The sequence below is a fragment of the Giraffa tippelskirchi genome, chromosome 10, assembly GCF_054371585.1.
Source record: "Giraffa tippelskirchi isolate mGirTip1 chromosome 10, T2T-mGirTip1v1.2.pri, whole genome shotgun sequence".
NCBI classification, from domain to species: domain Eukaryota; kingdom Metazoa; phylum Chordata; class Mammalia; order Artiodactyla; family Giraffidae; genus Giraffa; species Giraffa tippelskirchi.
This window is the reverse complement of record NC_137284.1, coordinates 116,455,624-116,471,637: the sequence shown is the minus strand read 5'-3', so window position 1 is coordinate 116,471,637 and position 16,014 is coordinate 116,455,624. Positions and strand designations below refer to the sequence as shown.

The 16,014-nt window shown below is 43.0% G+C and overlaps 1 protein-coding gene across 11 annotated transcripts in view; it reads left to right on the top strand.

The window, feature by feature from the left end:
* Nucleotides 1-16,014, top strand: part of PALS2 (protein associated with LIN7 2, MAGUK p55 family member) — a 405,603-nt gene that overhangs the window by 285,032 nt on the left and 104,557 nt on the right. For 4 of the 11 annotated variants that reach the window (XM_081533877.1, XM_081533869.1, XM_081533881.1 and 1 more), the window contains exon 1: nucleotides 9,541-9,827. Coding sequence is in view for 2 of the 11 variants with exons in the window: in XM_081533867.1 (XP_081389993.1) it covers nucleotides 93-150 (58 nt within the window). In the remaining 9 variants the exon portion in view is untranslated. Of the gene's footprint in view, nucleotides 1-92; nucleotides 151-9,540; nucleotides 9,828-10,130; nucleotides 10,461-16,014 lie in introns of those variants that run through there. The other 7 variants (XM_081533876.1, XM_081533870.1, XM_081533880.1 and 4 more) reach the window with 3 other exon arrangements.

The window sequence follows — 16,014 nt, the reverse complement described above, 5'->3', positions numbered from 1 at the left end:
AATAATACTTTTAAATGCTCTGCTGTAGATAATTGATATAAGTTATATTTTAAAAGTGTTTCATTTACTCTTAATGTTATTCTTCCCAATAGGGAAGTGGATTTACACTTAGTGAGGCTGAGTGGATGCTCTCTGTTCCTCTTTTACGTGGTAAGTACTTGTGCTACCAAACTATCATCAGTGCAATGTATTGATAGCTAAATAATGACCGTGTACCACTAAATGAGTAAAAGAAATCCTTTTATTTATTTTTTAATTAATTTATTTCAATTGGAGGATAATTACTTTACAATATTGTGGTGGTTTCTGCCATACATCAACATGAATCAGCCATGGGTGCACATGTGTCCCCCCCATCCTGAACTCCCCTCGCACCTCTATCCCCACCTCTCCCATCCATCCCTCTGGGGTGTCCCAGAGCACTGGCTTTGAGTGCCCAGCTTCATGCATCAAACTTGCACTAGTCAACTATTTTACATATGGTAATATACATGTTTCAATGCTAGTCTCTCAAATCATCCCACCCTCACCTTCTCCCACATAGTCCAAAAGTCTGTTCTTTACACCTGTGTCTCTTTTGCTGCCTTGCATATAGAATCATCGCTACTGTCTTTCTAAATTCCATATATATGCGTTAATATACTGTGTTGGTGTTTCTCTTTCTGACTTATTTCACTCTGCATAATAGGCTCCAGTTTCATCCACCTCATTAGAACTGATTCAAATGTGTTTTTTTAAATAGCTGAGTAATATTCCATTGTGTATACAACTTCCTTATCCATTCATCTGCCAAAGGACATCTAGGTTGCTTCCATGTCCTAGGTATTGTAAACAGTGCTGCAATGAACATTGGGGTACATGTGTCTCTTTCAATTCTGGTTTCCTCAATGTTTATGCCCAGCAGTAGGATTGCGGGATCATATGGCAGTTCTATTTTCAGTTTTTTAAGGAATCTCCACACTGTTCTCAATAGTGGCTGTACCAGTTTGCATTCCCACCAACAGTTTAAGTGGGTTCCCTTTTCTCCACACCCTCTCTAGCATTTATTATTTGTAGATATTTTGATGGCAGCCATTCTGATCTGCATGACATGATACCTCATTGCAGTTTTGATTTGCATTTCTCTAATAATGAGTGATGTTGAGCATCTTTTCATGTGTTTATTAGCCATCTGTATGTCTTCTTTGGAGAAATGTCTTTTTAGTTCTTTGGCCCACTTTTTGATTGGGTTGTTCGTTTTTCTGGTATTGAACTGCATGAGCTGCTTGTATATTTTGGAGATTAATTCTTTGTCAGTTGTTTTGTTTGCTATTATTTTCTCCCATTCTGCAGGCTGTCTTTTCACCTTGCTCATAGTTTCCTTTGTTGTGCAAAAGCTTTTAAGTTTAATTAGGTCCCATTTGTTTGTTTTTGTTTTTATTTCCATTACTCTAGGAGGTGGGTCATATAGGATCTTGCTATAAGTTATGTCAGAGAGTTTTCTGCCTATATTTTCCTCTAAGAGTTTTATAGTTTCTGGTCTTACATTTAGATCTTTAATCCATTTTGAGTTTATATTTGTATATGGTGTTAGGAAATGTTCTAGTTTCATTCTTTTACACGTGGTTGACCAGTTTTCCCAGCATCACTTGTTAAAAATTCTTTTCTCCATTGTATATTTTTGCAGAAACCCTTTTAAAATGTGTTATTTATTAACTATTTCATTTATCACTTTTTTAATTCTTGAAAAGACTAATTCAGAAAAGAAGTGCACTTTTCTATAATATAGTTCTACTCTAACAAAAACAACAAACATAGCTTTTTCACAAATTCTACTTTGTTAAAACAGGCAGTAACTTTGAAAATCATGGTGATGAATCTGAGTTAAATAACATATTATGGAGAACCCTTAATTGTGATGACTTGTACTATAATTCATTCCAGTTGAATTAACCTGAGAGTTACAAAGCACTCTGTGTATGAAGTGTAGGAATGAGCAGGAGCTTTGCACTTGAACTGACTTGAACACTTCATAGTTAGGGAGCCTTGGGCAGATTAATTTAACCCCTCTTCACTTGTTTCCTCATTTGTAAAAGGGCAATGATAATAATGATTCAAATAGGATATAAAGGACAGAAAACACTGTCTGCCACATAGGCATGCACACAATAGATAGTTGTTATTACTCACTGTTATTACCAAAGCAAGATTACCAAAAAGATCTGGTGTTTGAGATTTATAAGCTGCTGATAATTGTAAAGAGAAATATAGTGCCCTGTACTTCCTAGCATGAAGATGGCATCATTTTAGAATGGGCGGGCCATTAAGTTCTTGGATTTATTTGTAACACATCCACCTCCACCCCCTACACCTAGACCTATTTCCTACTTCATTTTTGTTCCCACTCCCCTGACCATGTTTCATTCATTTATGAAACAAAAACATCTTAGGAGCTAACTATGCACTCTCTTCACTTGGTTTTGCCCTCAAGTCTGCCCTCCAGTCTTCCAGAGGCACATGGGACTTTGAGTTTTGCCCTTTGCTTCTGTGCTTAATGACTATTCAGACTTTCTGTTTCACTCTAGTGCCATAAGACTCCTCTTGAAGGCCTCTGCCCTCCAGGACTTCATACCTCTCTGCCTGTCCAGTGAGTCTAGGATACCATATAGACACCATATGTATTCAGTCTTTAAATTTTTTTTTCTGTTTACATATATTTTAAAATCTACTTTTGATGCCTGAGTAGAATGGCCTTAATTTTTTTAGCTCATGTATAAACAGGAAAGGTGGAATTTGAAAGCTAATTTTAAATGAGACTCCCAAAGGGTTAATTAGACATAACGGCTGGCTGCTGTTGGGTTCAACTCAAGTAGCTCAATTAGGGTCCCTGCCTGAAATCTGATTGCCCTTGGAAGAGCTTCTCAGCTGTAGCTTGTAAATTCAAGAGTAAGAGTTCCATTCTAATTAGCAACATTTCTTCCACTTAATTATCTTTAATTTTAGAAGTCCACCAACTAATAACTTTATCTGTTTCAATAAATGAGCCCCTACTATGAGTAGTATTGTGCCAAGCATTCCTGTACATAGCACCGTGTATTCTTATCCACAAGCAAGTAGGAAATGAGGCTGGCAGTTGTGGTGTAAAGAGTATTAAGATAAATATTTGAAGATGAATGATGCTATTGTGAAGCAGAATAGGTAAAAGGCTGTAAGAGATAAAATGTTACAAGAATCCAAATGAAAACGGTTGCCTCTGTTTGGAGTGGAGCAGATAAGTTTTAGTGGAAAAGGAGGATGTGAGATGAGCATAAAAGCTTGGACTGGGGCCAGCAGAAATGGGCAAGGCATTCCTGTCAAAACAGAGGGGTGGAAATATAAAGGTGCATGATGTGACTGATATGTAATAGCCCCACATGCAGGTGGGGGTGGGGTAGTCTTGAAAGTCACTGTGAGTGACCTGTGAATAGAGTCCCATTGGCAGTGAGGAGGCAAGGATGATGTGACTAACATCTGGCATTCAGGTGCATGTGCGACAGGGCAAGGAGTCTTCCTGAAGGGACAGACGAAATGAACAAGAGACCCACTGCCATGAATGACATTGAAAAGGCAAATTTCAAGGGACCTGGGTTCAAGCTGTATGTGTTAGGGAGATGGTGAAGAAGACGCAAGGGAAAACTGCAGGAGGGATAGCATAGGGAGGGAGAGGCAAAACATTTTATTTTAGATGTTGATCTGAACTGTGAATGGATTAACTTGATGGGGATATTCAACAGGAAGTTGAAAACATACCTAAAGTGAAAGTGCAAGTCACTCAGTTGTGTGTCCAACTCTTTGAGACCCCATGGACTTCATAGTCTATGGAATTCTCCAGGCCAGAATACTGGAGTGGGTAGCTTTTCCCTTCTCCAGAGGATTTCCCAACCCAGGGATCGAACCCAGGTCTCCCACATTGCAGGCAGATTCTTTACCAGCTGAGCTACAAGGGAAGCCCAAGAATACTGGGGTGGGTAGCCTATCCCTTCTCCAGGGGATCTTCCCGACCCAGGAAGCAAACCAGGGTCTCCTGCATTTCAGGCAGATTCTTTACCAACTGAGCTATTAGAGAACCCCTAAAGGGAGTACAGAACTGTAGATACAGATATGGAAGCATTGAAGATAGAGCCCTAAGGGTCGATAGGGCTTCCCTGGTGTCTCAGCAGTAAAGAATCTGCTTGCTCTGGTGTTGGAGAAGACTCTTGAGAGTCCCTTGGACTGTAAGGAGATCAAACCAGTCAATCCTAAAGGAAATCAACCCTGAATATTCATTGGAAGGACTGGTGCTGAAGCTGAAGCTCCAATACTTTGGCCACCTGATGCAAAGAGCTGAATCGTTGGAAAAGGCCGTGATGCTGGGGAAGATTTCAAGGCAGGAGAAGAAGATGACACAGGATGAGATGATTGGATGGCATCAACTGACTCAATGGACATGAGTTTGAGCAAACTCCGGGGGATGGTAAAGGACAGGGAAGCCTGGTGTGCTGTAGTCCATGGGGCTGCAAAGAGCTGGACATGACTGAGCGACTGCACGACAATAATGGAGGGGATGCAGGTTTGATCCCTGGGTCAGGAAGATCCCTTGGAGGAGGAAATGGCAACCCACTTCAGTATTCTTGCCTGGGAAATCCCATGGGCTAACAAAAAGTCAGACATGACATAGCAACTAAACAATAAGGGTTGATGAGATTCTTGAGAGAAACAAGTATCACTTCTTTGTCTACACTTTCTCCCTCAAAAATCTCTCCCATTCTTAAGTGAAACATTTTCATTTAGGAAGTGGAGGAGATGACACAGCAAGTGAAGAGGGCAGAGAAAGAATAATCAGTGAAGGAGAAATCCAGGGGTATACAGGGAAATAGAAGGAAAGGAGAGGTTTAAAAGGCAGGGGCAGGGAGGTTAACTCCTCCAACACTGCAGAGGAGTTGGATTGCTTGAACATTAAACAGAAACTCTCCCCATCGTGTCTGCTTAAGACTCTCACTAATGCATTTATCACGTGATCATTTACTTACTTATTATTCTCCACGATGGCTCAGATGGTAAAGAATCTGCCTACAATGTGGAATACCTGGATTCACTCCCTGGGTCAGGAAGATCCCCTGGAGAAAGGAATGGCTATCCATCCCAGTATTCTTGCCTGGAGAATTCCAAGGACAGAGGAGCCTGGCAGGCTACAGTCCACGGGGTCGCAAAGAGTCAGACATGACTGAGTGACTAACACTAACACTGACTCTATGAGTTGCCTTCTTCTGACATTCTTCTCCATCATTGGGTAGGGGTAATTTGGTATTGTTAATTATTTTATTACCAACATTTACCACTGGTAAATGAGTGAACGAATGAATAGACACCTGAACGAAAATGTGAGTTATGGCTCAGTACAGTTTCAATTAGACTTCCCTGGTGACACAGACAGTAAAGTGTCTGCCTACAATGCAGGAGACCCAGGTTCAATCCCTGGGTTGGGAAGATCTCCTGGAGAAGGAAATGGCAACCCACTCCAGTATTCTTGCCTGGAAAATCCCATGGACAGAGGAGCCTGGTAGGCTACAGTCACGAAAAGAGGCGGACACGACTGAGCAACTTCACTTTCACAGTTTCAATTAAGAGGTGACTGTGGGAGCCAAATTCCAATGCCTAAAGTAAATGGTGGAAAAGACAGGGTGATTGATCAAGCTATGTAAGCTATTTTTTACTTTCATAAGAAACAAACAAACAAAAACAACCCCAAAACATGCAAATCCTTAAAACTATTGACTTTAATTGCAGTGATTAAAAAAAAAAAAAAATGAACTGCCCTGTGTCAGGGAATGTTCTTTCTGGTAGGTAGGAGAAAGTGCTGCTAAGAATAACATTTCTGTTTATTTTGAGATTGTCTGTTGACCTAGTGGGACTTCAGAGAGATTTAGATTACAAGTAAAGCCTCTGACAGATATCTATGAAAGTGAGATTAAAACAATAATACACACAATCAACTGTGGTCCAAGGGCTTGTAAACCATTGCCAGTTGGAATGCTCAGAGAATTGGGAACAGCGATCTTTAGGCAGCCAGGTGAGACTAATCTGGGGAAGCTTTAGGAAGGAGATAAATTTAAGCTGTTTTGAAAGAGGACTATTTTAGACAGTTGGCAAAAAGTCTTATGGCACACTATTAGGTATTTTAATTTGATTACTTGAGATAATTTGGAGCCACCCCAATATTCTGAAAAGACTTGATATAAAATGTTTGGAAGATGACTCGTTTCAGTAGTTTTTAACTCTGACTGCATATTAGAATTACCTGGAGAGCTTTGAAAAATCCTGGTGCCCAGGCTATAGAGCAGAACGATTTAACCTAGAGGTGGGACCTAGCCATCAGTATTGTTTTTGTCTTTTTTGATTGTTTAAGTTCTCTGGATGATTCCAGTAAACAGCCCACAGTAAGAGGTACTGCTCTAAGTATCGGGAAAATTGCAAGTAAGCAAGCAAGAGACTAGAATTAGAAAGGTTAGCAAGGAGGCTGGAAATTGGAATCTGACCTAGCTTTGTGAACAGAGATAAAAGGGGTGAAGCTAAATAAAGTATTCTGGAGGAAAGCTTGGTTGGACTTTGTGGTGCATGTCAGTTGCAATTTTTCACAAAGCTACATTCCCAGAGCATCACCATTCTTAATATGATGGATTAGTTGAAAAACAGGCAGGCAGGACTTGCTTTGCTAAGATTTGGGGCTATTAGCAAAATTTTCAATTTCTGAAGTACCAAACCACTCAGAAGAGAAAAAAAAAAACATCATATTGAAAGTATAGATGCTTTTGTTTATATTTGAAGTGGGGAATAAAGCCAGTGATAGATGGTCTGGAATTAGGAATCAAAATTCAGACTTTAAATTGAGTTACAGTTAGGAGAGATACTGGGCTATGGCAAAATTATGATCCTTTTAGAGTAACCTTGAAGAAAATGAAAAGTCAAACCATTAAGGACACCAAAGAGAATTCCTCATCATTTTCAATCATAACATTCCCTTTCCTGGAATAAAGAATTTGTAACAGGTGTGGGAAATGGATAGGTTTTGTCTCAGAAATGATGACTTCTTAGAAAGCTGGTCTGGAAAGCAATAATGAGAATTCCAATGTTCATATTAAATCACTTTAAATTTATTCTGGCATGTCCCATCTTCAAAGTTTAGGGGAAGGGCAGAATGTCATAATGTGGCATTACTATTTATAAAAACTAGTATTTCATAGTAATATATCATATTTGATAAAATAGGCACTGGAAAAGAAATTTCCCTGCCAAGAGCATCCTGAAGGTAAGCAATCGAAGGCAAGTGTAGAGCAAAACCATTTTCCTGGCTCCAAGGATGAGGCTGAGACTTACAAGCATGATAAGCCTCCATGTAATAGCTGTCATTACATAGTGAACAGACTTGGAACTATAAATGAAAGATAATTGTTCCTGCATTCCTGCTCCCATGAACTGGGTTCCTGGTACATGCAGGGATAAGAGAGTTGGCCAGGACTGGTCCCAGCTGTAAGTCAGGGAGGACTACATTTGTGACTTGAGGGGTAGATACTCCTGTCTCCCTCCAGAAAACTTGGTCTATGAATGTCATTCTATTTTCAGGGAGTGGGGTGTGGAGTAGGAAGTTAGTACAGTGCTTCCAGAAGACCCTGGAGAAAATATAAGTGTACTATAAGGATGAGGAACTCAGTAGAAATGACATTCTTCCCCTCTTCCTCAGAGGAACTCAGGGCACTCCCTGGGTAGGATGAGGTTGAAGGTCAAAAGGAAGAAGAGAATCAGAGTGGGCCAGAATGGGTAGGGTGCAGCAAGAATGAGCCATTGGGTATCTTCCTATGGGACGCTTATGGATCTAGTAAGCAAGGAGGCAGAAAAGGAAGACCTGAAAGTTCTGTTGATTCTCTGAGAAAAGAAACCCCATTCTTTCCTTCTGCATCCTTGCTTCACTCTTGGGCCCAGGGCACCTTCTATTTCATTTCATCTTGCTGACCACAAGGGAGGGAGGCTCCACGTGTGCCCAAAGTTACTCTGCATCCCCTAGTACATTCAGGTGTCCTCAAGTGCTTCCAATTTCCCTTCCTCAGGGTTGCTGTTCCAGGAAAGAAGTTTCTAAATTAATAGTCTACAAACTCCCCCTGCATGTTGGTTTGCAAAATTAATGATCCTTATGAAAAAGTAAATTAATCTTTGATGCTTGGTTGAGGCTAAGAGAAAAATCACTGTTTGGGGGACTGGGCCTTCTTAATACCCCTCATCCAAAGCATTCTCTCACTCCCTTCTGCACTAACCACATTCACAGAGATTGGGAGGGAGAGGTGGACAACACAGCTTGAAAGTTCATCTCTGAATCCACAGGGCCGTGTTGCAAACATTCATCAAATGCCTGTTTGTGCAGTTCAGTGCAACTGTGCCCAAGAGGAGCCAGGAAAGGCTGCAGGGAGGAAGCCCCCTGATGCGATGTTCCTCCTTTGTCAAGTTTTACTTGCACTTTCTACACACACAGTTTGAAAAGACTGCAGTAAACATTTTGTAAAATGTAAATACCATGATCATGGTTTCTTCCGTTTTAGGAGGAACACAACAGCTTTGCCAAAAGCCCCCATCACAGGTCCCAGGGTTCACAGATCTCTCGGGATTCGATAGATACTAAAGGAATTGGAAGTTCTGATTGCCTCGCTGTGTTTTTCTAGCCGAAGCCTCTGCTGCACTGCATTGCTCAGTTCCTTTCAACTGAAAAATTAAATCTGCACTCTTGTCAAAATGTGTCATCTGCACACCCGGACACTTATCCCAGTTCACCATGCTCTCTGCAGAGTCGAGGTGGAAAGAATGCTGCAGCTCCCACTTGCGAGGCCTGGGAAGGCCAGGTGTTTGAAGGATCCGAACAACTGGTGTCCTGGGAGTGTCCGGCGGATCCGACCGAGAGTTCCACGGGAACCTCGGTGCTAGGAAAAGAGCTAGTGTCCGTCCGTTTCCTCGGGTGTGAATCACCCTGGTTGGGCTGAGAGAACATGAAGGACCTCGTCAGCGCTGTAGAACCTGCCAAATACACATCAGAACCAGGGGCGTGTGTGTGAAGGGGGAGGAGGCACACTATCCGGAGGCTTTTCTTTGAGGTCTGTTTATCCTTTGTGCCCCACGGCTGGTGGGTTCTTTGAATGTAAACTCTTGGAAAGGGCCGGGGGAGCCTCTTTCACGCCCGGGGGAGTATCTTGCTCGTCCGTAAATGCTGAATGACAGCGGCAATTTCGGCCTGGAAGGGCCGGTGAGGATTGGGTCTGGTGACCCTCTCGCAGGCGCAGCTCGCAGCCAGGACCGGGGACACCATGGAGAGGCCGCGGAGTGTGGGCGGCACATCACCCGGGCGCAGTCTGCGGGCGCTCGGAGGGGGCTCCACCTGGTCGCGGCGCCTCGGCCGGAGAGGCGGGGCCCGGCTTCCCGGAGGCGGCGGCGCCTCCTCAAGCCCGAGCGCGCGCTCCCCGGCGTCCGGCGCACGCGCGAGGCCGGGAGGGAGCGCGCTCCGGCGGCGGCGGCGGGAGGAGCAGGAGGAGGGCGGCCGAAGGGAGCCTAGCCGCGCGCGTGGAGGTGGTGGTGGCGGCGGCGGCGGCGACCTGAGCCGGGCGGAGTGGAGAGCGAGGGAGGGGGCGGAGGGAGAGGGAGGTGGAGGAGAGTGAGAGCCGCATTTCCAGTTCCCAACTACGAGCCGCGAGTTTGTAGATGGGGCTGCTCGGCGGCGCCTGCGGCTGAGAAAGAGCAGCGGCGGCGGGCGGAGAGGAGCGACGGCGGCGCGGAGGAAGCCGAGGTGCGAGTCGGTGAGTTGTCGGGGCCCCCACGCCGCTCGGGTAACGGTCTCGCCGCGCGCCGGGCCGGGCCGGGTGGGGGGGCGCCCTGTTGCTCGTGGCTTCGCGCCACGCGGGGACCCCGCCCCGCCCCCTCAGCACCTGGGCTTGGGCGGGCGACTGGGGCTGCTCCGCTCGGCCGGCGCGGGTGGGGCGCGCTCTGCGGGGCCCCCGGCTCCTGGGCTGCTGGCGGGCGGGCGCGCGGGCCGAGCGCGGCAACGTGTCTGGCCCATGCCGCCGCGCCCCGCTGTCCCCACGCGCTCCGCTGCGCGGCCCGGGCGGAGGCAGGGCTGGGGCTGGGGGCGCGGGGCCCCTCCGGCCGCCGGCACCCTCTGCGGCGGGAGTGACGTTAAGGTTTGAATGGAGAGCCGTGCTGGGGGCCGTTGTGGCCGTGACAGACACCTTCGGGGTCGGTCCCCAGCGGGGGCGGCTCCGCTGGCCTCTCGCTGCCTCCAGAGCTCCGAGTTCTTGGGGGAGGAGGCTTTGGGCAAGTACTGCTGCCACTTCCGAGGCACGAGACTCCAGTTGTTTGGCCAGAGTGGTTGTGGGCCGAGCACACGTTGCTCCGGAGGCGTTTGCGGCTGAGGCAGTGCTTTCCGATTCTGGGTACGTTGGTCTGGAACAAAAAGGTGCTGGGTGGTTTTTTTTGGGGGGCGGGGTGCTTTTTGGGGCGAGGTGGAGGGCCAGGAAGGAGCCGATGGTCAGTGTGATGACAGGATGTGAATTGGTTGATGGGTGTTTTTTGCAGAAGGACTTTTTAACACTTGCTTGGGAGTTTCGTCTCAATTTCCCCAGCTCCTGAGGTTACAGCTCGAGATTCCATCCATTCAACTTCCATCAGCTGGGGCACGTTAAGAGGGATCGGGGGTAGGAGAGGAAGGTAATTGAAGGCTGATGGGGAAGCTCAGAAAATTCACCGCATTACTTACAAACAGCCGGTTAAGGTCAAGCTAGCCACGTTTTACTCCTCTTCCATGCCTTTGGGGTTGGTTGAAATTTTACTTGATGCTTTCTCAATTGGTCGTCTTGTTATATGACTCGGAACATTTGAGGTGCGTTAAAATGCTCTTCAGTTGGCGTATGATTTAGCAGCCATTTCTTCCCGTGAAATCTTGCAAATGGTCGTTTGGAAACTTCTGTTTGTCGACTGTTTTAGGTGAGGTAACACGCTGGTACCAATGCGGAGATAGTTGCGGTACGTTGGTGAAACGACGGACCTCACGGTAGTATTGTATCAGGCCTGATTATAGTCAAGTCTTCTGAGGCCTGATTACAGTAAACAAAGAACTTTTTTGGGTTGTGTCATTTTGAGGTCATCTGTATCTGAAATCTATCGTATATTTAAATTCATGTTTTAAGTATAGATTGGCACAGTGTGTTACTTTTTAAGGTCTATGCTTCTTTTAGTTTAGTCTAGGGTTACATAATATACAAGTGGTAACATTTATAACGGCTCTGTTTTTGTCCTGTAGAGATTGCACATTAAATATGAAAAAAACATTCTGGGATGCGTGTGTCCTTTTCTAATTGATGCTACTCAGTTCCTTTTCCGCTTGGAATTTCATAAATGAATTTTTTCTTTCTTTATGGAAAGAAACTGGAACGCTGGAAAAATTGGGGGCTTACGCAAGTCTGGTAGCTCTATGTAACACAGAATCATTTTTTGTTGTTCTCTAGGCCAACTGTTGGATTTTTTCTTGACGAATCATATTTTTCTTAAACATTCGTGGGAGCAGTTTGCATTTTTCTTGAGTCCCATTTCAGGCTGAAATTGTTCCAGAAGACTACACAGCCTGCTACTCTAGCTTCTTCCCCCACTCTCTCTTTTAAGCTTGGGATAACCAAGAAAATCATAATTGAGAGGCTCCCTCTGTGTTATCTGTGCTCTGTTTTGAAAATTGAAGTTGTTTGAGTATTTACTACCCCTTTATAGAGTTTACCATTTAATAATGGATGATTAGCAGAAGACAATCGATATTTTAATTAAATATCCTTCACATTTTTGACATCCAAACTTTGTTAACAGTGAGTAATAGCATTTTTTTGCTGAGAGTTACAAATAATACAGGGTTGGGGCAGTCAAAGGCTACCTAACTATAAAAACACTAAGAAAATAAATATTAAAAGGGGCAAGAGGACCCGTTTGTACTTTTTGTGTCACTTGCTGTATTATAAATTACCTAGTTCTAGGTGGCTTTATGAAAAGAGTATCTTGCAAGTTAGACTTAGGTTTTTAGCACTGGTGATAATTTTCTTTACAAGATGATTCATTTGGTAAGTGACCAAATTTGTATCAGAAGTTCACTTCAGGTAGATGTGGTTGACTTGCAAGGGATGTCCTGATATTTATTTCAGGAGAGATGAACACCTGCCCATTAGATAAAATACTTGGCTATTTGAGGATATCATTAAATTATTCCTAAAAAAAATGTACTGAGAAAAAAGAACCTATAGGTTCTTTCCTTCCAAAAATAGTGTTCACATTTATGAATAACATAAGAGCAGAAAAGCATATGAGATCTCTCTACGGATATAGTGCTAGCATTGAATTAAAGATTTGATTTCTTCTCTGTAGGTACCAGATTCTGCATAGATTGTTTTTGGTCAGTCTTAGAAAAGCTGCAATGATTTTCTCACTCTTCCAGTTATTTGTATGTGACCACTGGGGGGAGACTTCACAATTTAGGTTGATGGTATCCCTCTCTCTACACTGCTGCTAATCATCCCTGGGCACTTTGCCCAACTACTGGAAATGTGTTGAGGAAGACGCACTTAGAATCGAGTCCTGATCAAGGTGTCTAAATGACTTTTATTTCTTTAACTCACACCACACTCAACAAGTACCTGTCTTTATAGATTGTGTTTTTAACAGTTTATTTTTGGGTCTGCTGTTACGTGGGCTAGCTAAACATCTAACACAGTGAAAGAAGACGTTCATGAATACATTAGAGCTTTCAAAGATCTGACTTTACTGATATTAATCTTAGAAGCAGTACAGGCTTAATTACTTGCTTTGTGTACATAGGAATTAGTCTTCTGGAAAAATCTGAAGAGAATACCACTCTTCTCTGGGGTATACTATATCCAAACCTCTTTAAACTGGTTGGTCTCTTTTTTAAAAAGCTTTCAGAGGGAGAGATATTGAAGCATCCTTTGTGCCTAATTTCCACCACATAGGGGAAGTTTCTCCTTTATCACAGTAATAGAGATAAGACCCAAACTCACAGCTTTGTTGACCATTAAGCTGAAGCTATTCTCAAGAGGTACAATAAAGTCAGGAAAAACTCTAGTTTCCAGCCTTCTCTTCTGACAGTGTTTAACTTTGTTAGTGTCCAATTCTGTAATAACTCAACAAAGGACATTATTTTTATAGTAGCTTAAAAAGAACTTAAATTCTTCTTAAAATCTTGATCGTAGTAGATTTATTCACTGTATAATGAGTAGGACAGAATTTGAAGTAGTTTCTATCATCTTTCCTAGTTTCTTCATTTTTACGATGGCTTCACATTTTTTTTTTCTTAAAAGATTTCATAACTACAATAAGATATTTTCTGCTGAGGAAATGCAGATTCCTGGCCAACCTCAACATTGTGTTTAATACTTGGGGAGTAATTTCTAATGGTCTGCAAAGCAAAATGAGAAAGACAATGTAGTGAGTTTTTCATAAAGCTCAAGTTATTTTCAAATCCTTTCCTCTGCCTACTAGTTCCTATAATGGTCTGATTCCTACTTACTTTACTGACTTACAGCTTTTCTTCTTAGATCAGTTGCTCCTTTACCACTTCTGTAGCATTCTCCCTTGTTCACTGTTTTCCATGTACCCAAGGCGTGGGTGCTCTGTCATGTCTGACTCGTTGTGACCTCATGGACTATAGTCTACTAGGCTCCTCTGTCCATAGAATTTTCCAAGCAAGAATACTAGAGGAGATTGTCATTTCTTTTCTCCAGAGGATCTTCCTGACGGAGGGATCGAACCCGAGTCTCTCTTGTCTCCTGCACTGGCAGACAGATTCTTTACCATTGCTCCTCTGGGGAAGCCCGTTATTCCATCTACACAGCCCTTCTTTTTTCCCCTCAGAAATGCCATGGCTTGTTCCTCACTTAGGTCTGTTCCCTTTGCCTGGAATTGCCTTAAAACGTGACACAATGGCTCCTTTTCATCATTTCAGGTTTCAGTTCAATTAACTTCTGTTTCAGTTCAGTTACTTTCTCAGATAAGAATTACTGTGGAACCATCCTGTCAGAATGGCACCATCCTCATTTCTCCTTATCCCATTACTTTTTTTTTTTGCAGATTGTTTATCATATCTGACTTTGTATTTTTATATTATTTTGTTATCTGTATACTCTCATTAGAATGCAAGCCCCATTAGAACAGTGATTTTTATCTCTTTTGTCTTAACAGTATATTCCAAGAACTTACACTAGTTCCTGGCACACAGCTGTCATTAAATATTCCTTTTTAAAAATCTGAGATTCTATTCCTCCTGAGGCTTTGGTGTTAAAGTGTTCCTTTACGAAATGATCCCGAGTCAATGATAATTGTAGTAAGATAGTTGTAGTAAGTAGGCCACTTTTGGCTGTAAGTTATAGAAATCCATTCTAACTGGTATTGGTATGAACAAAAAGTGAGATTTACTGTAAAGATAGGTGCAGGAATGTCTAAAGGAATCCCTGGGTTGGGACTCGAAACTCCAGTGACAGCGGAACACACTTCATCTCTTCTGTTTACTCTTCCCTGTGCGTTTGTGTCATGTTTCCTAATGCTGTGGAGGACCACTTCCTAGTCCTCTTAATAGAAGATATGGCCCCCAGCGGCTCCTAAAATTTCCCTGTTTCTGCACCCAGCAGGAAATAGATTCCTCTACCACCCAAATAGATGTGGAAACAGTGAGAAACTTAATTTTTTGGTGGGGGGCTCCAAAATCACTGCAGATGGTGACTGCAGCCATGAAATTAAAAGACGCTTGCTCCTTGGAAGAAAAGCTATGCCCAACCTAGACAGCATATTAAAAAAACAGAGACATTACTTTGCCAACAAAGGTCCGTCTAGTCAAAGCTATGTTTTCCAGTAGTCATGTATGGATGTGAGAGTTGTACCATAAAGAAAGCTGAGCGCCGAAGAATTGATGCTTTTGAACTGTGGTGTTGGAGAAGGCTCTTGAGAGTCTCTTGGACTGCAAGGAGATCCAACCAGTCCATCCTAAAGGAAATCAGTCCTGAATATTTATTGGAAGGGCTGATGCTGAAGCTGGAACTCCAGTACTTTGGCCACCTGATGCAAAGAGATGACTCACTTGAAAAGACCCTGATGCTGGGAAAGATTGAAGGCGGGAGGAGAAGGAGACGACAGGGGATGAGATGGTTGGGTGGCATCACCGACTTGATGAACGTGAGTTTGAGCAATCTGTGGGAGCTGGTGATGGACAAGGAAGCCTACTGTGCTGCAGTCCATGGGGTTGCAGAGTCGGACACAACTGAGTGACTAAACTGAGCACTGATCCCTTCCCTGTTCAACAAACTATATACCATGTTGTTAGAATTTGGTTGTACTTGCTGTAATCATTTGAAATAGGATTGGACAGTCAACCCAACTAGGTGTCCCAATGACAGTTCATTTTCACTCTTAACCACTCTGCAAAAGGCTGGCTTCTCTTCTTTTAAATTTTGCTGGTGTATGAAGTTGGAAGATCTGGAAAGCACTGTCCTGGGTTTATATAAAAGAAATGTCCTTTCATGGAAGGAACTTACATTTGGTTGAGGATAATAAAATGCACACATAAAGGAAAGAAACAATAAAGTGACATGGTGATAAGGCAGGAACTGAGAAAAACATTTGCAATTTGTATTATAAATGAAAAGCTAACTTCCTTAACATATAAAGAGTACATGCAAATTGATAAGAAAATGACCAGCCACAAAGTGGGCAAAGATCATGAAAGATAATTCAGAGAAAGGAACGTCAAATGGTTTTTATGTGTATATATCAAGATATTCAACATCACATACAGTGAAAATACCAAAAATTACAGCTATGAGATAATATTTTTGCTTATTAGATTGACAGATCAAAAAAGTTTAATATATTAATTTCATTTTATATTGGAGTATAGTTGATTAACAGTGTTATATTTTAGGTATATGGCAGAGTAATTCAGTT